This window comes from Martes martes, assembly GCF_963455335.1.
Source record: "Martes martes genome assembly, chromosome: 4".
NCBI lineage: Eukaryota > Metazoa > Chordata > Mammalia > Carnivora > Mustelidae > Martes > Martes martes.
In genome coordinates, this window is record NC_137891.1 from 169,979,205 (window position 1) to 170,006,781 (window position 27,577).

Here is a 27,577-nt window from a genome sequence, read left to right on the forward strand (position 1 = left end):
GGCGGGAGGCGCGCGCTCGCGTGCTGCGTGCTCGCGTACGTCGCTGGGGTTCGGCTGCGTCCGTCCCGCCGCTCGCCCGTTGCCGCCGCCGCCGCCGTCGCCGCGCTCTCGCTTCGCCGGCCGCCGCCTAAGGGGGCTGGGGCCGGGCCAAGCCGCCGCCGCTGTTGCCGGGATGCCGCGGGTGTACATCGGCCGCCTGAGTTACCAGGCCCGAGAGCGCGATGTGGAGCGCTTCTTTAAGGGCTACGGGAAGATCCTGGAGGTGGATCTGAAGAACGGGTGAGGAGGGCAGAAGAGGGGTCGGCCGGGTGGGGACAGGGCCCCAGCGGTGATGGGGAGGCCGCGGGAACGGGAGAGGGACGCCTGCCCGGCGCGGAGCTGATACTGGCCTGCTCCGGCTCCGCCATAGTCGCGGCGCCTCGGGGGCGCGGGTAGGCCCTGGTTCCCACTGCGCCTGCGCGGGTGGGGGTGGTGGAGGGATAATGGGAGCGATGGTGAGGATCTGAGTGGGACGGGGAGAAGGAAAATCCGAGTGGGATTGGGGCTCCGGGCGGGAGGGTACGGCTCCAGGGCGACGGGGAGGCCTGGGTTTTTCCTTCCCGGGCCCTGACGGTGGGGTCTGGTTCGTCTCCGGTTAGAAACCGACCTTTCCCGCTCTCAGGGCTGCTGGAAATAAACAGGATTTCCTGCTTGCTTTTCACCTCTTGGCCAGTCTAATGGATCAGACAGTCACCACGCATCTTTCGCGAGGCCAGGAACTCCGGAGGGAGGCCTTTTTTTGACGTGCATGTGTCACACTTTTTTTGGGCGGGAGACTCGGGTTTGAGTGAGTAGTCTAGTGACAGTTTCGAAAGTATCGTCTTGCCGCGCTGAAAGCCTTGACCGTTCCCCCCTACAAGGGTAATTTAAAGTCTTGATTCGTTATCTTTCAAACTCCGTACAGTTTCCATACTGTGGTTTCCGTTCTACGACTTGCCAAGAAATTGCTTTGTCGTTGTAGAATTTGTTAGAAGGTCGTGGCCTCCCTGGCTACTGTCTGCGGCAGTTAGTTAAGGAGACGGAGATTCACAGCTCGAAATTGCTAACTTACTGCCTCCCCGGGTTTGGTCTGTTACTTGTATTCCTGATCTACTTTGGCAAAGCAGGGCCACCCGGGGCTGCACGTTTCGGGGAAAAGAGATGAGTCCGGCTCGGAGAAGATACTCTACGGGGAAAACTATGAGAGCCAGGAAACGTTAGGTAGGACTTCAAACACATAGATCTAAAAATTAAAAGGAGTTGCGGCGGGGGGGACATTTTAGGGTACTAAACCTTGAGTGTTAGAGGAACTCTTGGCTTATTTGGAGAAAAAAAAAAAAAGACATTTGCAACAGGTCTGATAATGGTTACAGGTTACTCTCCATTGTGATACTAGCGACTAACACTTGAGAAGTTAGGAAAAATACCTCGGTTGCACATTTGAGACAAATTGATAGCTTCTATATATTCACATTGTTGGTTGGCTTTAAAAGTCATTTCAAAGAGATTGTTAGGAAGAATCACCTTCTTACTAAGGAAAATGTCTTCGATAAAAGTGTTTATTATGGGGCACGTGGCTGGCTCAGTCGGTGGAGCATGAAACTCTTGATATCCAGGTTGTAAGTTCAAGCCCCATGTTGGGTGTAGAGATTAGTTTAAAAAAAAATCTTTTTTTTTTTTTAAGTGTTTACTATGAATACCGATTTAGAGTAAAAGGTTTAGGAAATTACTCACTTGGTACAATAGAGCTTTTGGTTCTTAAGGAATTTACTAGGTAAAGTGAGGTTTTGTTGTTGCTTGATACGCGTATGAAAGATGAAGTGGAAACTCCCAGTTTTCTTCAGAGGCCAACTAAGTTGACAAGAGTAAATTTCGTCCTCAGTTTTCTTATCTACAAGGGAAAGGAGCATTAGAGATAATTGTAAAGCATTTGGCTCATAGCTGTAAATGCTAGCTGTAATCGAATGGGTTTTGACTGTGATCATTAGGAGACAGTTTCAGTATTTGGTAACGTGAAGCGTACTTGGTGAGGTCTGTTTTCTAAAGTTACTCAAGTGATAGTAGGAAATAATGTTGATGTTAACGGTAAAAAGGTTAATGGGACAAACATGTTAATAACCCACCAACGAGATGCCTGCTACTGTGCTAAGTGGATTGGAAAGAAAGAAAAACAGTTTCTGCTCTTGAGTAAATTAAGTGTTGACAGTTAGAACATGTCCACTCTAAGTTAAGAAATGCTTGCCCTCACTTTAAACTCAAGTAAAACTTGGAATGGTTTGTTGGAAGAGATTTGTTTGAAATGGGCTTTGAAGAATGAATTGAGTGGGGCTTGAAATAAAGTGTCTGGGAATAAAGTATGTCATAACTGGTGATGAGGAGGTGGTCCAGTAAGGAACACTTTTGAGAAAGAATGAGGAATCAGGCTTGGATTGAGTCTCATGAGGGATTTAGCTTGATTTGAACAACATGTACCAGAAGCATCGACTATAAGATTTTACACTGAGCATCCAAAAATCATAGATAGGAATTGAAAGGCTCTGGAGGGAATAATTGAGCAATCTGGAAAATGGAGAGAAAGGGCAGATCCTTGCAAAACCCTAAATACCTGGGTCTCTTTGGGGGAACTATTCTCTTAGCAGATCTGCTGCTAAGTCATGATATATGTGAAATCTGTGATTGAAACTCAAGGTTGAAATGAGGAATGGGAAGTCATTTCAGGGATTTGAAGGCAGGTGAGACAATTAAACTGGCACATGTGGCAGCATTCAGGAATCCCTGCCGAGGAAAGTGACTGCTGAGCAGAGGACCAGTGGTGTAGATGGATTTAGAGCAAGAATTGACTGGACTAGATTGTAGAAGTGCGGAGGACTCTGAAAGGAAGGAGGAGGTACAAAAGGGAAAGATGGCATAATTTAGAAACGTGTAAGCCTATGGTTCTGGACATAAGGGTAGTAGGTCTCCTTGAGAAGCATTTTTTACAAACCTGACTTGTAATTATTAGTAATCAAATCTATAAAGCAGATCTTGGAGGGATAGGATTTTGATGAATTGTTGAAGAGTTCACACTTGTAGAAGTGAAATGTATCAGTAGACTGTAGATACGTTCAGAATTAAATAGGCATAAAGTACGGGTGTAATTGGAAGTTCACCAAGTGAGGAAGCAGATGAAGAAGGTGAAGGGAGATTTAGTGTCCAAGTGAGGATTTTATGGATCCTCTTGGGATTTCAAAAAATGTGTATGCAGTAGTCCATTCCCTGCCATTTTATTATTCCAGGGGACCTAATCTAGATTGCCTTTATTTTAGAGAAATAAAAAGGTGGCTAATTTCAGAGAAATAAAAAGGTTCCTAAAAAGGTGGCTCATTTGGGACCACAACATGATGTAGATCTCCCAGGACCCTATAGACCACTCCAGGTGGTAGGTGTAGGGTCTCCTACATTCATACCTGCCACACTAACTCCAGCAAGAGCCACTATGGGACCGGGGTCAAGGAAACAACAGCATTAGCAGTGCCTGTCTGTAGCCTTCCAACTCTGGTAACTTTTGCTTCCTTTGATTATTTGTGAATTCTGTGGGCTTTCTTCTTTATTAATAAATCATGTGAAGTGTAGAAGAAGGTTTTTCATACGGTAGTTTCTCTTGCCACAAAATCTTTTGGTTGCAGTTGTAGATCTTTATATCTTACTTTTTCCATATCTTAGTTAAGAAATTTAATTTATCACTCCCTGGGATTATTTTACTTGCCTAGGAGCTAGACCCCAAATCATTGAGGGTGTTTTATTTTTAAGTTAACCAAAGACATGAATTAAAACTCTACAGAGAAACTTGGCTATATATTTCACCCTGTGCTTCATATTGCAGTGAAATTGTGAGTAGCCAGAATTCTCAGGGGGTGTTCTTTTCTGTTTAATTGGATTTGCACAACTTCTTACGGATAAGCAGGAAGTTTTTTATTTGCACCGTCCTCGAAAATCCCTTCAAGTAGAAACTACCTTAATTTTTTTTTTAATGTTTTAAGACTCTTCAGTGAGTCAGAATTATTGGTTTTGTCCCTGATCACTGTAGAGCATTGTTAGATTTTTAGATACTGAGATGAATCCCCCAACCCCAGACCCTACACAGGGATTTTTCTCTGAGTCCTTGATGGGAGCTTGTTTTGTTTAGTTTCTTGTCTTTTCGTTTTAAAGGAGCAATAACGGAAATATAATTAGTTTAATGTTCCAGGTTATTGGTTTCTGGTTAATTGAACTATAGGAGATTATCTTCACCCACCACCAAATAGCGATAAATGCATTATCATTTTTATGATAATGGCACAACTAATGAGTGCCAGGAATGACAAAGAAAAGGCAAACGCTCTCCCTTTAAAAAGACCCCACCACCTTTTTGTCCACAGGCAGTTCTGCCCTCAAAAATAATGGCATATTTGAACCCCTATGGTCCAGGTCTTTGAATCTTTCTGTTAAGTAAGGCATTTGTTTCTGGAGTAATTTATCTAAGAAGAGATTAAGACAGTTTTGTTTAAAGGAGCGCTTGAACAACTTTGTTTATACATAGTTAAAGACCCATTTTTAATTCCTGTAGTGTTTCAAAATAGCATGTATTTATTTCTGATTGTAAAATTTTTACATATTATAAATTTTTTTAAAATACAGAGGACAAAAAATAATTATCCGAAGATAACACTGCATTTTGAGGCTGTCTTTTTTTCATACACCCATGCTCTTCTTAGGCCTCCCCATATTTTCTACAGACCTAGGGTCATACTGTACATCCTGTTTGTTTCTACCTGACAGCCTGACCTTCACCTTTGTCATGAAGTGTTCTCTGACAACTTGATTCTTAATGGGTTCGTAGTATTCCCACATATCAACAGTTTTTTGTTTGGGGTTTTTTTTTTTTTTTTTAAGATTTTGTTTATTTATTTGACAGAGACACAGCAAGAGAAGGAACACAAGCAGGGGGAGAGGCAGGCAGAGGGAGAAGCAGGCTTCCCACTGAGCAGGGAGCCTCATATGGTGTTCGATCCCAGGACCCCAGGATCATGACCTGAGCTGAAGGCAGACACTTAATGACTGAGCCACCCAGGCACCCTTCAGCAGTTACTTATTGTACATAATTAAAACCATGTTGCGAGACATTTAGATTGTCTTTGGTTTTTTGTTAATGTATGCTTTTATGGCACTGTGGTAAATATCCTTTATGTAAATCTTGGGGTAGATTCCTGGGTGGACTTTTGGAGTCAGAGTATATACACATCTTTAAGGCTTTTGCTACCCATTGGTTTCCATTACTCTAGACAGAGTATTTATATTTTCACCTGTTGTGTTTAAGAGTTCCTGTTTTTCTGAACTCTCAACTAGCCTTCATTATAATTTTTTTAATATTGTGATTTTTAACGAGAATGTTTAAAATTGTATATAAGGAAGTTATCGTGCAGCCTTGAAGGCTTGTCCATTTAGTCTACCAAGCATAACAGCTTCAAGAACTTTTTTTTTTTAATTAACATGTAATGTATTATTTGCCCCAGGGGTACAGGTCTGTGAATCATCAGGCTTACACATTTCACAGCACTCACCATAGCACATACCCACCCCAGTGTCCATAACCCACCACCCTATCCCTATCCCCCCTCCCCCGCAGTAACCCTCAGCGTGTGTCGTGAGATTAAGAGTATTTTATGGTTTGTCTCCCTCTTAAATTCCTCATATCAGAGAGATCATATGATAATTGTCTTTCTCTGATTGACTTAACTTCGCTCAGCATAATACCCTCTAGTTCCATCCATGTCGTTGCAAATAAAAGATTTTGTTTCTTTTGGTGGCTGCATAGTATTCCATTGTGTCTGTGTGTATGTGTGTATATATATACATGTGCACAGACACACACACCACATCTTTATCCATTTATCTTTAAGACCTTTTTTTAAAAAGAACTTGTTGACTGATTAGAAAATAAGTATGAAGTCCTTCTAACATAAGGTCTTCTTTTTATTTAAAGATTTTATTTATTTATTTGAGATAGAGTGTGTGCACGAGCACAAGCAGGAGGAGGGGCAAAGGGAGAGAGAAGCAGACTCCCTGCTGACCCAGGACACACACACCCCCCTCAGGCCATGCTTACTGGGACCCAGGACCCTGGGATCGTGACCTGAGTCAAAAGCAGACACTTGACCAACTGAGCCATCCTAACATAAGGTCTTCTGTGCAATTTTATGTCCCACTTTTTCTGCCTGATTTATCTCATATATTTTTTCTGTTACATAAAAATCTTAACATACATCATTTTAACACCTGCAGAAAATTTATTGTATGGCTGAATTATGATTTACCCAACCATTCCTCTTAGGTCATCTCTAAATTCTGCTTGTTAAAATAACGCTGTGATTGGTATCCCATGAATAAAACTTTGTATTTTTATCATTCCTTAAGACAGTTTCTGTGAAGTAAAATTCATGTGTCACGGCAGGAAAGAATGTTTTCAAGGTTCTCAGTGCATGTAATGCCAGACAACTTTCAGAAAAGCTGCGTGCCAGTTACTCTTGTACCAGCAGTGTATGGCACGTGTCACTTCAAGTCTTTGGTAATTTCACAGGTGCAGGTGGTCTTATGTGTCTTAACCAAGAACTTTTTCTTAAATGAGTAAGAAATAATGAGAAATAGTGCTATGGATTTAGTAGCATTCTTCATTAGTAGTATAACCGTTACAAATGTGACCAAGTTGGTTTTTGTACTGCAGTCTCGAAGTGGGCCTGCATCTAAAATTTAAGTGTTACTTTTCTTTTTCCTGAGACACGGGTAATTTTTAAGTTTCTGCCATTTTGAAAAATCAGTGCCAAGACACAAAACCATACTGTAATTTTGACCAAATGTTGCTAGCATAAATTACCTGGCTTGAGACTTACACTGTGTGATTCTGGTTCCCCAGTCAGTTTGTGATAAGAAGAAACATTGTAATTATTCGGCCAAGTCATTTTAAACCCCTGTTCCTCAGTTTAATGTCTTGCTCCTCCCTTGTTTTTGAGGGAGCATATGAATAAAAGGGCCATGTGAAGTATTTGTCCCTTTTAAAAGGTAAGCATAGGATGTAGACTAGCTAAAATATGATATGGGTTCCCAGTATTTCTGGATGCGTCCAAGAAACTTAAACAGAAAATTGTTTTTTGAGCTTCTCTAAGAAAGATGCTCATAGTATGTGAGAGAATATTATTGGGGGTGGTCTTTATAAATTTGTGAGCTAACACTGAAATTCAAAACTTTAAAAAACATTAGCAGCAGGCGCTTGGGTGGTTCAGTTGGTTAAGCAACTGCCTTCCGCTCAGGTCATGATCCTAGAGTCCAGGGATCAGGTCCCACATCAGGCTCCCTGCTCATCAGGGAGTCTGCTTCTCCCTCTGACCTCTCCTCTCTCTCCCTCTCTCCCTCTCTTTCAAATAAATAAAATTACAAAACAAAACAAAACATTAACAGCTTCCCCTTGGTGATTTATTTTCCAACTGCGTACACCAGAGCGCTTTACTAACAGGTGTTGTCTCTTGTTTGTACTGATTGGGAAACTGAGGAATTGGGGCAATTAAGTGCCTGGCTCAAGGTTATAGAATGAGTTCTTGCCAACTCTGGAAGCTGAAGCACTTTCTTATTCTCATACCAGATACAGCAGGAGCAGTGGCAGTCACAGCCTATCTCATGCTCTTCCCTTCCATGGTTCAGTCCTGTTGAGAAGGTAGTTAGTAGGTTCCACAGCCTGTTCAGTCTCTGGTCCCAGCTACATAAAGTCTTCAACAAGCTAAAAAGTCACTGCCTCCAGTGAAACTGGTGGTAGTTTTTGTGACACTGGCCCTAGACAGAAACTAGTGAAACTCTCAGGCTGTTCTTTGAAGAGCTATAAGATGGTGTCAGCTCTGTCCTGGCTGCCCGGGGTAGGGATTGTGCGAGCAGATGCAGTTAAGTGATCCCTGTTGCATTATTGCTAGGGCTGTCTGGTCTTGGAGTAACCTGAAGGCGAAGGATCAGGCTGTGCTTTGGATTTGCGTGTCCATATTTTGAGGAAATGCCGACATTACCTTTCCTGCGTGTTGAAATGAAAGTCTGGAGGTCTTGGAACTGCAAATGATACCTGAAGAAGCACCCAAAAGACACTTGTAATCCTTCTGTCAAGTCCCCCAGCCACGTCTTTAGGCCTGGATGCCGGAATCAGGGGTGTTCGTAAACAGAGACCTCCAAGACCTAGAGAAAGTGGGGCAACTGAAGGAGGAAAGGGGGGGAGGTCTGGATTCTCTTCAGGAATGGAAGAGGTGAGCAGGAGGCTTAGGCATGGGATCAGGAACCACAGACCAGAAGCACTGAGTTTGAGAAAAGTTATTTCGTGTGGATGACCGGAAGCTGTTGATCCATTAATGTTAAAAGAATTTGAAAATGTTAAAATACTAAATGAATTAAATGACCGATTTCAAGGGAAGGGTGTCCCCTAAGAAATAGCATAGGAAGTGGCATCTTTAACCAAAAAGGAAAAGAAACTGACGGCAACCCAGGGACCTTGGAGTGGTTATAAGGGATATGGGAACAGCCAAGATGGTCCCAGAGGTATAACTTCTAAGAGGCTTTAACACCTGTTACCCACTCATAGTGCCATTTTAGAGGTAAGTATAAACTGGCTTTGTTTGTGGCTTTTGTGTGGAATCAAGTAGTTCTGTCTGCTGAGTGTGAACTTCTGTTTCACGTGGGTGTGAGTAACATACCCTATTCCTATCTTACGTCCCTAGAGTGTTTTTTTTTTTTCCTAAATTGGTAATATGACGTTCATCTCTTGAGGGTTTTTTTTTAATACATATATTTTTAAAATCTGATTGTCTTCATGAACTGTAGTGTGTCATCAGGGAATAGTTAACCCCTTTTCTTGTGGGATCTCTTCATTTACTCTTCGTGTTGGAAAGGCACACAGGTGTGATTGTTTGTTTGCCCCTTACCCGCTTTGAAGAAAGCAGCCATGTTGAATTTAAAATGTAAATGAAACACATTTTTTGGGTTGGGGGTTGTGGTTGTATTGGTGACTCACAAATTATTCAGGAGTTTGTTGCTTTCTGGGAGTAGTCCCATTTTATAGGGTGGAAATATGGTAGTAGCCTAATGAAAGTGACATCGCTTAGCACCCTTAAGTTCATTTTGAAACAGTTTTGGATAGTTGAAAGGAATTGGCAGATAGGCCCATAGAATGGTTACAAAGTAAGATTTGAATTTGAACTGGATACAGATTGCTCTCTATCTCCTCCTGTTCTGGAGGAATTTTGTTTTATTGCTCAATATTTAGGGCACTGATTGTTTCTTTTATATTTTCTTCACCCTGATATGTGAGCATTCCTTTAGAGACAGGCTGGCATTCCCTTAATGATGTTCCCTTTCTCTCTTTTCCTAGACTGGTGCTAAAATTTTGATGAACTATAAAATTTGGTAATTTTGATAGGTTTGGTTCCACAAGTAACTTAGAGAATAAGTGTTCCAACTTACTGGTATCAATACCTATCAAATGCAGAAATGGTATTTTTTACCATTTAGTATTTGTCATAAGATGCTAATAGTCATGTGGGCATTTCTCTTCCACAGCACATAATTTGATAAAACTGATTTTCTGTGCTTCTAGAGCTTGCATTTCTCAAATTTCTCTTTGGGCCACATCTTTCCATTACTGTATGGGAGGCAGTAGCACATGGTAGTGAGTGTTGAGTTTGGGCTAGGAAGGACCCCAAGTGTTGGGTAGCCTTGGCAAGTTCCTTCCCAGCTCTGAGTATTGGTGTCTCCATCGGTGAGCTCACAGTAAACCTCAGAGTTGTGCAAATTATTACAAAGGAATTTGAAGAAAGAAAGAATTCTGGTGGGCTGGAGTAGTTAATAATAGTAAGGAATTAAATAAAATTAAATCAGATCTTAGATGCTTATCATCTGCAGAGTACTTTCCTGGTTGCTGCTGCTGTAATCCTGGTGTAGTTGGCAGTCTGTAAACCTTATAGTATTCTTTGATTTCTGGTCCATTTTTTTTCCATACCATTCATGCTTATATTTTTCGGTCCCAGTCACCATTCCTTAAAAAACTAATTAAATGCATTCTTAAATACATAATTTTGTCAATATCCATTCACATCTACCACCTCTAGGCCCAACTCTCTGTCATCTCTATGCTGGTCTAATTTTTGCTAAGCCTTAAAACCAAAGACAGGTTCCAGGGGTTGTTGTGGGACCTCCAGAATGGGGATTGCACAGAATAATCTTATTTTTCCTCTATTCTTCTAGTCTGTTATGTTCTGAACCCACACATGTTTTCGGAAGGACCAGATGGCTGACACTGGCTAATGGGAACCAAAAGACAAGAGTGAAAGTAACCTGGTTGTCACATACCCCAAGAGTAGAGGGGCCTCACCTTTGCCCCAAGGTCAATTTCTTTTTCTCTCTGGAGACTTTACCCCGTTTACCAAAACTTGAATACAACCTGGCTTATCCGAAGTTAGATTATCAAGTCAAGCAACAACATTTGTTAAATGAGAAGGGTTGTACTCAGGACTGTGGGAGAGAAGAAGCATCTGCCTTTACAAAGGCAGTGTAACCTGGTAGTTTAGAACTTGAGTATGGAGTCAGGTGGATCTGGGTTCAGATCCAGCCATAACCACCTATGAGCTCCTTGGCAATGAACAGTAGCTTAGGCTCTCCAAGCCTCAGTCTTCTCATTTGTGAAATGGGAATAATCATAATAATATTAGATTTTTCACATACAGTACGAGGAATGAATGGAATATTACAGATAAATTATTTACTGCGTGCCAGGCACTATACTAAATATTAAGTCTTTGTTATTAAAGAGCACATAATCAAATGAGAGGATCAGCACATAGAAAAAAGAGCAAGGCCTTGAAAGGCCATAGAAACATTGTCAGGTAAAACATAAAGTGGAATAGAAGTACCAGAGCTGAAGAAGGTGCTCAGATGATTAGTCAGGCGAGTGTGGGAGACTTCGTAAGAGAGAGAATTCTCAACTCTGTGGAAGAAGATTGTTTTGCTTCACCTTGTGTACTCAAGGCACTCGGGTTTGGAGAACGATCGAAACAAAGCTGTTTAGGAGTCGTTATAGACCTCTGAGCAAAAGAATGATCTAGGAGCTGGCTTTCCCTGCTACACCCAAAGAGACAAGTTGACTAAGTAAGAATAGCCATATCCTGGAATTAAGTAAACTGATCAGACAGGAAGAAGACGGCTGGCCTTGGGGGCCCCCCGCAGATGCGAGACCGAGGGCCAGGCGGCAGACTGAGCGGGCAGCCGGAGAGGAGTCGTCAGGGTAATTCCGAGTGCTGGGAGGAGATTAGTGGTCAGGGGCTCCAGGAGAGAGAAATCATGAGGTAGGTTTTCTTCTTTGAAGGTGGGGAAAGATCAAGTGCAGACTGAGCTGTGGCCAGCGCTTACAGACCAGGAATCCACACTAGCTCTAATCAGAGAGCTCTTGGTGTGCAGGAACTGCCAGTTTGCCGACGTGAAAAGAGCCCCAGACTGGGTACTGGTGAGCCCTGAAGTCGCACCCCAGCTCTGCCACTCAGTGAGCACGGGTAAGTCATCCACCTTCTCCGGGCGGCCTTGATGGCCATCCCTCCTCTGAGGCTAAAGAAAGGGAGGCCAGAATGCCCAGAGCAGCCTCCTTCCTGTCTCAGGATAGGAAAGGATCTCAGGAACCCACTTCATGTGGTAGGAGCTCCTAGTCGTGGGTCATAAACAACCCTCCATGACCGGAAAAGTCAAACTGCAACCGTAATCAGTGACCCCGAGCAGTGTATGTGACGCTGGGTAATTCTGCTTTGAGGGTCTGACCACTGCTTCCTTGGAATGTGGCAGACCTCTGGAACTGGGCAGTGAGCGTTCTCACTGGCAGGCTTTTCTCTGAGTTGGCCTCACCTGAGCAGTAGAGAAAGGTGCAGAAGGGTATTTCTGCACTTCTCCAAGCACGTTGTGCAGACAGTGAGGATTACTGCTGTTATGACTATCCTGTCAATATGTCCTAACTCTTTTCACCTCATAGGACCAAGTTGACGGAAGCGTAGGACCAATACTGAGTACTTTCGAAAGAAAGCTGTTTGATTCCTGTTCACCGAATGCCATTTCTTTCAGGGTAGATTTAAGGGCTCTGCCCTTAAAGAACAGTGCTATTGACCCTAGTTTTAGGGTTCAAGCCACCCCATGGGTTAACTTCAACAGATGAAAATTTTTCCTTGGCTACAGCAACATCCCTAATCCTGACCAGCCATGGAGAGGTTCGGTTCTTACAAGGAAAATGAGTGAATGTGGGAATGGCTCACCACATTGGGAAAACAAAACTCACATCCTGCTGATGGTTGGCTGAGGACTGTCATGTCCACATACAAAGAAAAGCATGTGGCACAGTTGTAGGACAAAGGTGAGCAGAGATCTACTGTGGAAAGGGGCACATTTTTCTTATAGAGAGAACAACCAAGGCATGCCCCTCGGTAAGCAGTGTCGGTGGGTGACGGCAGGCACACGCATGGAGGCTTGCTTTCCCTTGCTCCTCATGTCCACTCTCCCTGGGTTAGCCAGCTCTGAGCACCCCCTTCGTCCTGCCCTGCCCGGTTAGCTTGGTCAGCATACCTCCAGAGCAGGTCCTGCTCCTCAGTTTTCAGAAGGGACTTTTCTCCAGTCTCCCAATTCAGGGACGATGTCTGGGAGACAGAGGTGACCCTCAGTCCTTCTAAAAGTGGTGGGGTAGGTGGCACATTCTCTTCAGTGGACCATGCAGGGTGATATTTGGGACCATGGCTAGAGAGGATTAGGATCAGGGAAAGCCCCTCCAGCAACAACACAGGCTCAGATGATAATTCTTGGGTGAAAAAGTGTGATTAACATTTCTAAAAATGAAAGTCTTAGGGTAGTTCTAAAATCATGTCCTTCCGGTTCCAGCATTTCCGAGTTCTGATAGCCCAAGCAGTAGGGGTGCTGTTGACCGGGGGCCACCAGAGCTGACCGTGGCGGGCACCTGCACTGAAGTCTGGAGCAGCCCACTCAACTCCGCGTGGCTTTGTTCCTGCTCTCCACAAACCTGGCCATACTTGCTAAGAATCATGGTCCCTGCTTTTTTAGGGAGAAAATGACAGGCACTCTTCCTCCCGTTTTGTTTTGTTTTGTTTTGTTTTGTTTTGTTTTGTTTTGTTTTGTTTTGTTTTTTGGGTAAATCTGTCAGGATAGAATGTGACCCAGAGGAAGAAGAGTTAGGGAAAAGGCAATAGCAGAGGAGTGGCAAAGAAAGAAGTTTCTCTTTTAATTGAAAAATGGTGTGCATTTAGTGGCCATGCTTTTTGTTCTGTCACATAGGCATTTGTCGGGGGCGGGGGGTGAAAGACATGACATCTGGAAGAAAAACAGGAAGAGGCACATGGGAAGGTTTTTGTTTTATTTTTACCAAGCCCTGCAGTGGAGGGATTTTTAAACTTGTCTTAGATTCATTCTCCTGAATTCCTTCATCTTCTTTATTTTTATACTGGAATTACTGAAAGATGGTGGGTTTTCACGGTAGAAGAGGAGGGGTGTCTGCAGCTGGAAAGAAAGCTGTTGGGTTGTGTTCGTGAGGCTCCCTCATGGTCCCACCAGGGATGTGTGCACACTGGTCCACACGTGCCGACATGTACAGTGTGCATGAATGCCTGTGTGTACAAAGGGTTCAAAAAGAGAGTATGTTGGGGGAGATTAGTTTCATGTTGTTTGCTATAAAGCACAAAGTGATGTGAAGATCAACGTAGAAAGATCCTCTAATATCAGTTACCAGGGAGGGCTTTATTTTCTTGAAGGCACTAAATTTAATTCAGAGACAGTTTTAAAATTTAAAACTAAAATTGGGACCCATACAATAGTTTTTAAAGGCACCTGAGATGATTAAAAATTAAATTTATCCCTGTCCATCTGTCACTGTGTTATTCCTCTGATGCTACCAGATTAGTTGAAATTCTCTCATTTCAACATTTACCTATCATACTTATGACATTAAGAGAAACCTTAGGCTTATGTAGTATAGCTCCTTTTGTTTCACAGATAAACTGAGACCCAGGAAAACAAAATGACTTAAATCTGCTTGTCAGAGTTGATTGATAGCACAACTAGGACTAGAACCCAGGCCAGTTCTTGCTGCTCCAGTATGAGTAGTTATCAGTTTGCCTTCTGGAGTCCTACCATGGGTTTTGAATGCCAGCTCTGCTGTTTTATCAGGCAAGTTACTTAATGCTGTGTGTCTGTTTCCTCATCTGTAAAATGGGGATAGAGGTATCTGGCTCATGGGTATTGTGAATGTAGGATAACATTTTCTAGTATATGGAGATTACTTCATAAATGTTAAATAATACTTTATTTTGCTCTGTAGTCTTTCTGCCTTATTTGAAGGACCCATTCACTGCCTAGTGAATGAAACAAAGTCATTCTTTCAGTAAAGCTGATGGGAATAAACAGTAATGTGGTGGAGGCAACCACACTGGTCTGGTCTTTGCTCTCAGAACAGGTGTCCCTATCTGGTGTGGTTTGTGATGCAAGAGGATATTTGGTTTAATCTTCCAGACCCACCGAGCATGCCCATGGCCAAGAGAAGTGACAGTCATATGCCTGATTAAATTCTTGGGCTGGACTTTTGACATAAAAACTTCCCAAATAGGGGGGCCTGGCTGGCTCAGTTAAGCATGCCACTCTTGATCTCAGGGTCCCGAGTTCAAGCTCCACATTGGGCACAGAGTATACTAAAAAATAATAACAGTAATAAAGTGAAATTTCCCAGATAGATTCTGTGGCTTTTCACAGAATGGCCAGATTTTTTTTTCTGTAAAGCAAAATAAATTTTATCTCAGGATAGCTATTTTAATAAGTGACTCAGACATCCCAGACATGTGTCTACTAAGTGACCCACTTAGAAGTCAATATGAGAATTTACTTATTAGAAATTTTAGAAGTAACTATTAAGGAAAGACTGACTGTTAAGGGCTATTTTCCTCTCATAACACAAATTGGTCCCTACAACTCAGGGAAGAGTATTGGCAGGGTATGCCTTGCTTCAGCCCCAGCTGCAGAGAAAGATTGGTCTGTTTGAGCCTTAGTTGGTTTTGGTTTTGGTTTTTAGATAATTGTGTCTCCATTTAACAGATTATCATTACTTTCCCTCCAAGGTCAGAACAGGTTCTGCATGTAAGCCTTAGAAGCGAGTGAGCACGCACAGAGGGGTCTGAGTCTGGGAGATTTACCACGTAGGGCTGACAGAAGCATCACCCGTTAGTGGCAGAAGCTGGCCTTTCTAGTTCAGACGATTGGCAGAGCTTCGGGGTCTTGCATTCTCTGACCCTCGAATAGTTGTAAACCCTGGTTATTTTGAAGAAAACCGTTTGGGTATGCCTGTGATTTGTTATCCTTTGGGAGTCCGTATTGCCCTTCAGACACCTCGTTAGATGAGTTCAGGGCAGCAAGTGGTGCTGAGCCAGCATGCCGCCCTTAGAGGGGCACCGGGGCATTTCATACGCCCAGGGCAAGTGTTTTCTCACATTACTCTTTACTTGGCATCAGGCTCTGACCCATAGGATGCCAGGAGCACAGATGCTGTGGGCAAAGCAGACTTGTGACCAGTTGTCAAGTAAATTAAGGAAGGTACTTTTGGGGGCAGGGGAGTATTTTATGATCTGTCAAGAAAGAAACCTAAGTAGAAAGTAGATTTGATTTTTTTTTACTTGCTCTTTTATTTAACTTGGTCTCTAAAAATGGCAGTACAGCTTTCCTGCTATCCCACTCTACTTAGGAAAGGAAAAGGCAGTTGCAATATATTATCAGTGATAGATTCTCAGTGACTGTAAAACACTCTTTAACATAGTAAGTCAATGATTGGGAGAGGCTTTACTTGCTTTGTCAAATATGACATCATGTTCAGAATGACTCTTACTACGCTGCACAGCGATGCCAGCCTTCTGGAGGCATCAAACCACGTTTTAGGCTTCATAGCCCACAGATTGAGCCGGGTGGCTTCCGAATTGTGTTACTGCAGAACATTTCCCATTGAACAGCCCAGTGTGTCTGTGTTCCATTTTTTTAAATGGAGTTGAGATTCAGTGACTTGAAGTTTGAATGCCACTCAGACATTTTAGTTAAAGAACCCTCGGAAGTTTTCAGCCGTTCACTGTCTCCTCTGGAGAGTCTGGTTGGAAAGAAACTCTTCAGTAAAGGGAAAATCCCACAATTCCGAGTTTCTCTCACTTAACATGTTGCTGAATGCAGCATCACATGCTAAGGAAACTGGAATAATGTCGGTCAGGCTGGATGAACTCCTGGCAAGCCTTGTCACCTGTTTTTAGTTCCGGTCCGTTTAGACGCAGCGGAACACTGGTCACTGTTGGCCTGTGTACCCAGCTTTGTTAAAGACATTGCTTGTAACTTTCCTTTGTGATTAGGTATAATCATGAAGGTGGTTTTGGTTTTTAAATATAGGCAGTGGTCACAACGCTAGACTTCACAGCTGTGTTGTTAGACCAGACTTGAAGTTTATTGGTAAGAGTTTTAGAGGGTGTTCAACCTTACCTATGAATACCTTACACATTTTGCTGTTCAGTTTTACAAGTTGTGTTAACAGGCATGAACAGGATTCAGTGGGGAGGGGGCTTTCTTTCAGATATGTGAAAACCAGCAAACCTCTTTGTTGGGAAATTCCTAGCCATGCTGTGTAAAGAAGTTTGCACAGTCCTATGTAGATAGGTTTTAGAAAATTCCAGCTTACCTAAAAGCTCCTGGAAGTGAATTTGCAAAATCATGAGGAAGTGAATAGATCTGATTTTTTTTTTCCACTTATAATTTCTAGGATAGTTAGTTAATTCATTTGTGGTTAATTTGTTTAGGTAGAAGAACAGGAACTTTAAAAAAAAATTTTTTTTTTCCTTTCACTGAGATTTGAGCTACTGTGAGTTTTTTACTGGGTATGTTATTCCAAACGTAAAAAGCAGTGCCTGGATGTAGGTCTAGTTCTCAAAGTTCTCATTTGAGGTTAAAGCTAAAAAAAAGAAAAAGTTTTTATGTGAAAAGGGCAAATACTCAGTGTCATAGAGTCACATATTTTGATCCTTCATACCAAGCATCTCTCTGGAGGTCTCTGCAACTGCCACCAACTACTTGGGGAACAAAAGAAATGGTCTCTGTGTATGTAGCGAGCCTCCTACTAGAAAGACAGGAGTCTGCCTTAAGAAGTCTCCCTATCCTCTTGCAGTGCCTCTTGGCACAAAGCAAAGTGGTTTCAGCCAAAGGGAAGAGAAGGCCGATCCTTAGTTTGCACAACCCACCTAACCTTTGCTAAGCATGACCCTCATTGCTTTCTCTTTAATGGTAGTGAAGCTGGATGTCAGAGTGGCGCCAACCAGGATTTTGTTTGCTCTCTTCTAGATATGGGTTTGTGGAGTTTGATGATCTGCGTGATGCAGATGATGCTGTTTATGAACTAAATGGCAAAGACCTTTGTGGTGAGCGAGTAATTGTTGAGCATGCCCGCGGCCCACGTCGAGATGGCAGTTACGGTTCTGGACGCAGTAAGCATTTGAAAGGGCATTTGTATCAATGCCATACATGCCTTTGTTGTTAAATGTTAATTTTTTAAGTAATTAATTAATTAATGTTACACTGAAATGTATTGCTATTTAAGCTATTTGTTTTATAAATTATGTATCTTTTTAAATGTAAAATTGCAAATAAACATCTTTGATACTGCTTAATTTTAATTTAATTAATGACATAAAGTTCTTGTTTTAATACTTTATAAATATGTTTAATGATGTGTGTTTGTGTTGTTGTTTTTTTTTCTCTGTAATGCAATTGTTTAACATAGATTTAACAAAGACCTCAATGTTTTAATTAAAAGAATCCTTTGAGGCTAAGATGACTGCCTGTTCCATTTGCTGACCTTGGGTTACCTTTCCATGCGTGGCTCTTTGAACCATTGTGGCCCTTGGCTGACCAAAACAGGAAGCCATGTGACGACCGCAACCTTTCCCCATTAGACCTGGGTGGTGAGGATCCCAAGGGTTAGACACAGATGAGATTAAACTGAAATAGGTGCCTGAAAATCTTTTTTTCGTATAAAATATTCACAAAACTTTAATCACTGTGAGTAACACCAGTAACTGATTTAGTAATTTGGTTACTTATTTCTAAATTGTTAAATTGTTAATAGTTTTAATTTATGCATGTTAATTTTAAATATAATATTAATGAATATATATATATATACTTACCACTTTGTAAATTAAATTAAATTAAATTTCATGTCTAGTTGATTTTTTTTTTAATCTAGTTTAGAATTAAGGGGCGGGGATTGAACTAAAATATCTGTGCTGTGTGGGGTGGGGGTAAGTGGTAGACTTAAGGGGAATATGTGCTGTGTCACTTTTTCCTTTTCCTCCACTGAAGTAATGTTATCTATTTGAAACTTCCAAAGGTGGATATGGTTATAGAAGAAGTGGCCGAGATAAATATGGCCCTCCTACCCGTACAGAATACAGACTTATTGTGGAGAATTTGTCAAGTAGATGCAGCTGGCAAGACCTAAAGGTTTGGGCCTTATTAACCTTCTGGGATAAGGTTGGGGAGGAGTTAAACTTGGGAAAGAGATAATTTTATGCTGGGCCATGCAAATGAAGAATGTAATGGTATTCCATGTTTGAAAGCTTTCCCGAAGCTTGGAAAATCTCTACAGGTTCCAGGGGCTCCTGGTGGGCTCAGTGGAACATGCAACTCTTGATCTCGAGGTTGTAGGTTCAAGCCCCATATTGGGTGTAGAGATTGCTTAAAAATAAAATCTATTTAAAAAGTAGAAACAAAAATTTTTAAAGCTTCCATAGGAGTAGAAAAGGCATCAGAATCTCACTATTACTGTACATTAGGAGACCATCACTCTAAAGACAACCCATATTAAATTTGCCACTGTATAGAGTTTGTTGTAGAGAGAGATGCCATCATAGTTTCTCACCAACAAAAAGTTGGAACCACCAGTGTTCCTGCAACATTAGCTGTAATACTTAGCGTTTGTGAGTAGCTCCTCATTGGGGAGGATGACTGACTCATCCTTTCATAAGGTTTTGTTGTGTTGGGTTTTTTTCCCCCATAAAATACTCATCCTCCAAGAGTTTTAAGGTCAAAGATTAAGGTCCATTTGCTGTGTTGACCATCCAGTACACTGAACCTAGCTTAGTTTTCGACAACTGTTTTTAAGCTTAGTAGGGAAGAAGGGCTTGAGTAGTGTCTTAATCTGGATGGTAGAAGGACAGAAGAAAAGGAAAGTCACACTTTCCAGTCTCACTTCTCATCTTTAGTCCATTGTTAAACAAGTCCTCTCTAGCCAAACGAGTGAGCGTATTTAGGTTCAGCAAAAAGTACTTAAGGATCTTACATCATATGGTTTTAACTCATCAAAGCAATTTTATGTCCCTTTTCAAATTTGCTCCCAACAGTCTTTAGATAACAAAGACAAGATCCAGAAAGGGCTCACACATTGGTCTTAGCACAGGAGGCAGGAGTACAACCTAAGCTGGCGTTTCTTCAGCGCTTGGTGCCTTTGTCAGCAGTAGTAGAGGCGGCCCTCACCTGTGCTCACTGCAGGGATGACTCGGTGTTTGGGTAGAAACTGGGAAAGGCTTTCAGACTTTTGGTTAAAATGGAGTTTAGCCCATGTCTTCAGTTGATCTTCTACTTCCGTGCCTTTGATAGTTTCACTCTCTGGAAAGGAGAGTCATAGAGCAGATGTCCTTGTAAGTCAGAGCGGACTTAAGAACAGGGCTCTGGGGCCCACCTATCTGCAGTGAATCCCAGCTCTGCCACCTGTCCGTTACTGTACGTTACCAAGTTACTTTCTTCTTGTGCCTCATATTTTTCAATTATAAAAATGGGATTCATACCCATTTTTACTCAGAGTTACTGTCAGAATTGAATGCAATTCAATATAAAAAGTCCAGGGACAGTTCCTGGCACAATAAATGCTAGCTGTTAATCGAGAAAATGCAAAGGTAAATTTAACGGCTGTTGTTTGTTTTTAAAATCACAAATGGGGGCGCCTGCGTGGCTCAGTGGGTTAGGCTTCTGCCTTCGGCTCAGGTCATGATCCGGGGGTCCTGGGATCAAGCCCCACATCTGGCTCTCTGCTCCACAGGGAGCCTGCTTCCCTTCCTCTCTCTCTGCCTGCCTTTCTGCCTACTTGTGATCTCTGTCAAATAGATAAATAAAATCTTTTAAAAAAAAGTCTAAAATTACAAATGCATAACACCCAGTGATGTTGGTGTTGAGAGGAAAGTTATATGATAGTCTGCCTCCAGAGGCATTGAGAACTGATAGTTTGACCTATCAGGTGGGGTAAGCAGTATTAATTCAGATTCTGAAGTCTGTATATTCTACTTTTCTGTTCTGCCAAGTGGGAAAAATAATTGTATCTATCTCATGTTAGGACTTTAATCATGCCGGTCCACACAGTAAACATTTAATAGTTAGCTACTGTTACTAGTAATTTGGAAGTGTGGAAATAATAAAACAAAAGTAGTGTCATTCTTCAAGGCCTTTTACTAGAGTTACCATACATCTCAGCCTGTCCAACATAGTCCCAGTCTTGGCATAACTTCATAGCATCATCAGTCTCAGAAGTGTCCAGATTTGGGTGATGAATTATATGGACCTTTTTTTTATCCAGAGCTCCCACTCCTATCAGTAATTCAGTTGAAGGAATTTTCTGCAAAGATATTCCCCTGCTGGATTATGAATAATAGCAAGAGACTATACATAACCTGAAATACCCAACAACGGGGAAGTCCCCAGAAATAGTACTGGACACCCTACTTGTGAAGGTTGTATGTTAAGACTTAAACATTTTGTGATGCAGTGAGCAAAGAAGGTGTTGAATGGCATGTGTTCAGAGGAAAGCAGTAACAAAAATAAACTGTTGAGTAAGTATATACTACATACAAAGTATTTATGGGGAAATTAGCTATAAAACCTTAAGCTCTAAATTTATCTGAATGTCATGGTCATTTCAAACACTAATATGATCTCATCTTATCTATACATCACTTTTTTTTTTTTTTAAGATTTGTGTATTTTAGAGCAGGGAGAGGGGTACAAGGTTGGGGGGAGAGAATCTCAAGCAGCCTCCCCCACTGAGTGTGAGCCTAATGCAAGGGTTGGCCTCATGACCCTGAGATCGTGGCCTAAGCCAAAATCAAGAGTCAGACGCTTAACCGACTGAGCCACCCAGGCGCCCCCACTTTTTTTTTTTTTTTTAAGTTTTTGTTTGTTTATTATCTCTATACCCCACGTGGCACTCAAACTCACAACCCCAAGATCAAGAGCCAGTGTTCTTCCAGCGGAGCCAGCCAGGCACCACTTCAGTATGTATCTGGCACGTTAGTTGTGTTCTCCCAGTGGGTTGTATTAACTCCCAGGAGCTCCTGAGCAAAGAGGAAACAGCAGTAAAGGGAGTTGGGTTATTGCACCTTTGAAGCCAGAGCTTGACAGTACTGTTCTGTTGCCTTTGTTTTGAAGAAATGATATAACAGTAATTTCATTTTCTTTTTTAAGTTCTATTTATTTAAGTAATCTCTGCACCCAGCGTGGGGCTCAAACTCATGACCCTGAGATCAAGAGTCACATGCTCTTCCAGCTGAGCCTACCAGCAATTTTAAGTAAAACAGAGGTGCTAATCTCATAATCCCTTTATGAATTTTTTATATAACCCTAGATAGTTGTCAATATTTATATATGTTTTTAAACAAGTATTTATAATGAAATGTAAAAGACTTCTAACATTTACTCATGTGTGGTAACATGAGCATCTAATGCCGCCATAAACAAACTAGCCACTCTAAAATTTAGGAAGTGATAGTTAAAAATGTTCATATTCACACATAACTACTTAAAGGAGTAGATATTTGTTGTCTCTTCCACTCACCTGGTGCTTTAAAGAACCTTTTAGTAAATGGTTGGTATGTAGATGGAAATATTTTAAAGAGTAAACTCCATTCCGAAGAAAACTAGTTTTTAATGTTCGTTATGGTAATTGCATTAACAAAATATATCATAACCTATTGAGTCATTTTTCTTTTCTTTTTTTTTAAGGATTATATGCGTCAGGCAGGAGAAGTGACCTATGCAGATGCTCACAAGGGACGCAAAAATGAAGGGGTGATTGAATTTGTGTCCTATTCTGATATGAAAAGAGCTTTGGAAAAGTTAGATGGAACTGAAGTCAATGGCAGAAAAATCAGATTAGTTGAAGACAAGCCAGGTTCTCGACGACGTCGGTCCTACTCCAGGAGCCGGAGCCACTCAAGGTACTGCTGACATTTGCATGTAGGCGCTTGCTGTTAGTTCCTTAATGAGTACATAGATGAATAATCCATTTCCATTCTCCGTTGAATTCTTAGCACATGGTTCTGTCTGGTTCGGTAACTCCAAACTTTGAACTGAACCTTTATTTGTAAAACTCTTGAACTCTTACATCATGTGCACAAATCGAAATTCTTTCTCTGAAGCAGATATCAGTGACCTATTTTCATACTTTTTCTTTGGTACCCCAGATCATACCCTTTCTGGGGACAAACATGGCGAGTAGTCCCTTGGTTTACTTTCCCAGACACCACCTACTCAAGAGTAGAGACCTTGTTTTGTTTTTTTTTTTTTAAGATTTTATTTATCTATTTGACAGACACACAGTGAGAGAGAGAACACAAGTAGAAGGAGTGGGAGAGGCTTCTCACTGAGCAGGGAGCCCAGTGTGGGGCTTGATCCCAGCACCCTGGGATCATGACCTGAGCCGAAGGCAGACACTTAACAACTGAGCCACCCAGGCACCCTAAGAGTGGAGACTTTCTTATTCAGCAGCTACTCAGCAGTATGCCAGGCACTTGTGAACGAGACAAATACGGTCCGTGCCCTCATGAAACTCAGCCTAGTGGAGAAAACAGGCATTGAGCAAATAATGACCGCTGTGATAAGTGTCTGGCAAAGGAAATGTACACAGCCCTAGTTTGGAGAACTGACAGGGGCTTCTCTAAGGATGTGTCATAGACGCTGAGCTCTAAGGAGAAGCTGGGGGTGGCGGGTAGAGAAAGGATTAGTGCCCTTGTACTTCTGGCAGAGGGCAGCAGGACGAAAGCAGCTTGAAGTGATACAGAGAAGGGCCAGATCCTGCCAAGCCACAGGCCAAGTAAGGATTTCCGAGCAGTGGGAAGTCATTAGAGATTTCTAAGCTTTTCAGGTTTGGCTTTGTTTTTCAGTTTTTTTCTTAAGGAAAATGTCAAATACATAAAGCATTCGAGAAAATAGTGAGCCCTGCATTCCCTTATGCCTGTCCCCATCGAGCTGTATCTCTTGTCATTTTGCCAGTCTTGCCTCCCCACCATTGCCACTGCCTCATTTTAAGGCAAGTCTGGGCATCCTGTCATTTTACCCATGATTATTTCAGTGTGTACGTCTAAAGTCTAAAACCGTGGTGCCATATTACAGCTAGTAAATTTGTATGCAGATTCCCCAGTTGTCTCAAATACGTATTCTTGCAGTTGCTTTGTTCATCCTAGGATCCCAGCTGGAGTTACACATTACCATTAGATGGCATGTCTCTTCTTTTTTTAATCACTGGTATGTCCTCCTTTGTCCTTTTTTTTTTAATTCTCCATGCATTTAGTTGAAGAAACCATTGCCTGCTTTGAAGATTTTCTCCTAGTGGAAATTTGTCTGATTGCATCTTGTGGTGATACTTATGTTCCTTTATCCTCCCTCCCATATTCCCTATAAACTTATAGTTAGAACTTGAGTTAGACCGTGAGGCATGTAGAGTAGGGCTGGTATTTTAGCAGGTCGGCTTCATAACTAGTACTTTATACTTCCTGTTGCATCCCTCGTGTAGTGTCTGGATGTCCCACTGCAAGCGATGGGGAGAGCACACCAATGTGCTGGGGCTGTGAGCCAGAGCTGTTAGGGAGTCCTGCAGCAGTCCGTCTGACAGTCTTAGCATCTGGCAGTCCTCCCTCGCTGGAGCCAGTCAGTCATTGTTGCTAACTGATGACTTTCTAATGTTCTCATTCTTTCTGGATTTAAAGTTTGTAATTCTGTCGATGATTTCCACTCTCTTGTATGCTCTCCAATACAATTTTTATAGGAAGTGCAAAATAAAGTTTGACACCTTTTATTTACCAACTTTTAGAATTTTCAATGTGCCATAGGGTTCCCCAAAGGTAATAATGAGGGTGGTGATTTAGTATTAATATCATTTTGAATGAATTCTCAGATGTTGATGTGTATTTAACATTTCATCTCATGCAGCAAATTTTTTGTGCTCAAGATTGTTCTGTCTTTGGTCATTGGGAGCCCTTGAAGTTGGCTCTTGTGTCTTCGGTATCTTGGTTTTGTTTGGTTTTCATACGAATATGTTTCAGTGTATATTTTCTCAAGCTTTTCATTGTGATCATTTTCAAACATCAAAGCTGCAGCAGGAATAGTTCATGAACACCTGTGTACCCTCCTCCTGTCTTCCTCTCTGTTCGTATGTGTGCATATTTATGCATGTGCCCTACATGTTTACTTTGTTGTAGCGTTTTAAGGGAAGTTGAAGACCTGATGCTTCACCCCTAAATACATCAGCATGTGTGTCCATGAATGAGGAGGGCCTCATTTATATTTTCTTATCTAAGAACCTCAACAGAGATTCCATAGTTATCTTCTGTCCAGGCTATTTTCAGATCTACTTTTTCCTACTAGAATCCCAGTCTAGTCTTGCATTATAAGAGGTTGTGTTAGATCTCTGTGGTCTGAAGCAGCCCCCTTCCCCTTATCCTCTCCCCCCACCAAACAACATTGACCTTTTTTTTTTAAGTAGTACCCCACATTCTGAATTTTCTGTTTCCTTTTAGCATCGATGAACGTGTGCTTTATCCCCTGCTTCCCTGAAACTGGAAGTTTAGTCTAGAGAGGTGTGATGGCAATACAGGTTCAACATATTTGGCCAAAGTCCTTTTGGATAGATGATATGCTCAGCAGTCTTTGAACATTTCCCTCTTTCTGCCCTGAGGAGATGTTCTAGGCCCATCTTGTGCATTCCTGCTCTGCTCTTGGAATCAGTCGTTTCCCCAAGAGCCCTGTTTCATGTGGTAGGAAGTAAGCAGAGTTCACAGTCTTGGCCTTTTAAAGATTTTTCTAGAGCTTGGATGTGTTTTGAAAACGGCTCTCTGGACACAGTGAGTGAATCCGGTAAAGGGCAGAAGTGTTCACAGGAAGGCTAGTAAGGAGGCTGTTGAGGGACCGTGATCGATGGAGTTGGCTTGGTCAGGGCAGCAGCAGAGCTGGGTGGCTGCACATGAAGAGGCAGATTCCTTTATTAGTGTAGAAGAGGACGAGGGGAGAGGAAAGAGTCCGGTCTGGGCTGGCTACGGTATCTCTTGTAGGAACTGGGTAAATAATAGTGGCATCGGTGGAAAGAAGGAAGGGACCCAGCAAAAAGAGTGGGTTTGGGGGAAAGCATTTCAGGATTAGAGGTGCTGAGTGTCAGGGAAGCTGTGCAGGTGGAACGTTTGCAGGTACTGGATCCTCAGACCTAGAACCGTGGAGCACGTTCTCTTTCAACTTTGAGCCAGGACACAGCCAGTGCCACACATATTTTTCGATTATAAAATGCCTTCCTATTCAACTAGCCTTTTGTCAGCAAGTACTAAAGAATATCCTCTCCCCCTAGGTCTCGTTCCCGAAGCAGACATTCTCGTAAGAGCAGAAGCCGAAGCGGCAGCAGCAAAAGCAGCCATTCTAAGAGCAGATCTCGGTCCAGGTGGGTCTTCCCTGGTGCACGCGGACCGCGTCCCACTTGGGTCTTAGTCCTGTTACCAGTCTTCCCTCACCCCACGCTTTCCAGCTGGGGATAAGAGTTGGGGTGCAGAAAGCCATCCTGGGCCCGTGCCCACCACACGTCCCCCACTTGTGTGGGGACATCTGCTTCCGTGCAGCGGGGCTGCGCCTGACCCTGATGCCGGTGTCTCCGCAGGTCAGGCTCGCATTCCCGGAGCAAGAGCCGCAGCCGCAGCCAGAGCCGCAGCCGCAGCAAGAAGGAAAAGAGCCGGAGCCCCAGCAAGGATGACAAGAGCCGCAGCCGCAGCCGCAGCGCCGACAAGCGCCGCAGCAAGAGCAAAGACCAGGCCGAAGAGAAGGTCCAGAACAGCGACGGCGCCGGGAAGTCCAAGAGCCGGAGTCCCAGTCGGCACAAAAGCAAGAGCAAAAGTCGCAGCAGGAGTCCGGAGAGGCGAGTGGAGGAGAAGCGCGCGAGCGTGAGCAGGAGCAGAAGCAAGGAGAAGAGCCGCAGCCAGGAGAAGGGCGTCCACAGGAGCCGCAGCCGCAGCCGCAGCCAAGGCGGCAGCCGCAGCCGCAGCCGCAGCAAAAGCAAGGACAAGCGGAAGAGCAGGAAGAGGAGCCGTGAGGAGAGCCGCAGCCGAAGCCGCAGCCGCAGCCGCAGCCGCAGCAAGAGCGAGAGGAGCCGAAAGCGGGGCAGTAAGCGCGACAGCAAGTCGGGCAGCAGCAAGAAGAAGAAGAAGGAGGACGCCGAGCGCTCGCAGTCCCGGTCGCGGTCCCGCTCCGCATCCAAGGAGCGGGAGCACGCCAAGGCGGAGTCCGGCCAGAGGGAGGGCCGAGGGGAGAGTGCGGATGCCGGCACCAATCAGGAGACCCGGTCCCGGTCGAGGTCCAATTCCAAGTCCAAACCCAACCCTCCGTCAGAATCACGCTCCAGATCAAAGTCCGCTTCAAAAACCCGGTCTCGGTCCAAGTCCAGATCCAGGTCTGCATCCAGATCGCCCTCTCGGTCTAGATCCAGGTCCCACTCGCGGTCCTAACTGGCTACGAGCACAGCTGGAACTCCCCGAGAAGTCTTTTGTACATGTTTGGTAGCCGTAGCACAAGTGATCCAAGTAGAACATATGTCACTGCTGTACATTTTTAACTCCCCTAATGGTGTGTCTACAATTGTTCAATCTAAGTGCTTCCTCTCCGTAAAGCCTCCTGGCACCAGGCCTTCCTGCTCGACTGAAAACAATCTTCTCTTTGAAAACCCCTTTACTCATGGCCCACAGTAGAATATCCAAACCACCGCGGCCCTCAGCCTGGCCTTTCCTACAGGGAGCTCAGTACCTGGACGGCTTTCAGGCTGGAATGCTGACATAGGTAGGTACGGTGAGTTCAGCCATTTTTGCCCTTGAATTGATGCCCTTTGATGTTTGCCATTTAGTGAAAGTGCGAAGTCTTAAGTTTCCTACCACTTTGGTTTCATACTTTTGGACTTAACAAAGTTGTGAATAGCACAGTCGAGGAAAATTGATACCTGCAGTAACCCATAGGAAATAAACTGTAGAGTTCCATATTCTGGTATTGTGATTATATTGTTTTATATTAAAAAAGAAAAGAAAAGAATTTTTTTTAATTTTATTTTTCCCCGTCTTGCAAAGTATAGTGACCCCTGTTTCCATTAAATTTGAATAAAGACTATTTTTGCTTGACAAAATTT

At 42.9% G+C, this 27,577-nt stretch overlaps 1 protein-coding gene across 1 annotated transcript; it reads left to right on the forward strand.

Moving 5' to 3' along the window:
• Window positions 1–27,577, forward strand: SRSF4 (serine and arginine rich splicing factor 4). Its single transcript, XM_080801119.1, has 6 exons — window positions 1–279; window positions 17,449–17,591; window positions 18,497–18,609; window positions 22,156–22,370; window positions 25,766–25,855; window positions 26,069–27,577. Exons 1-6 carry the CDS (start codon window positions 173–175, stop codon window positions 26,907–26,909), a joined length of 1,509 nt encoding a protein of 502 aa, XP_080657245.1. The 5' UTR covers window positions 1–172; the 3' UTR covers window positions 26,910–27,577.

Coding starts and splice junctions, on each gene's coding strand:
- SRSF4 (XM_080801119.1), top strand. CDS start 173: ATGCCGCGGGTGTACATCGGCCGCCTGAGTTACCAGGCCCGAGAGCGC. Junction 22,371..25,765: donor AGGAGCCGGAGCCACTCAAG/GTACTGCTGACA, acceptor CTCTCCCCCTAG/GTCTCGTTCCCGAAGCAGAC. Junction 25,856..26,068: donor AAGAGCAGATCTCGGTCCAG/GTGGGTCTTCCC, acceptor GTGTCTCCGCAG/GTCAGGCTCGCATTCCCGGA.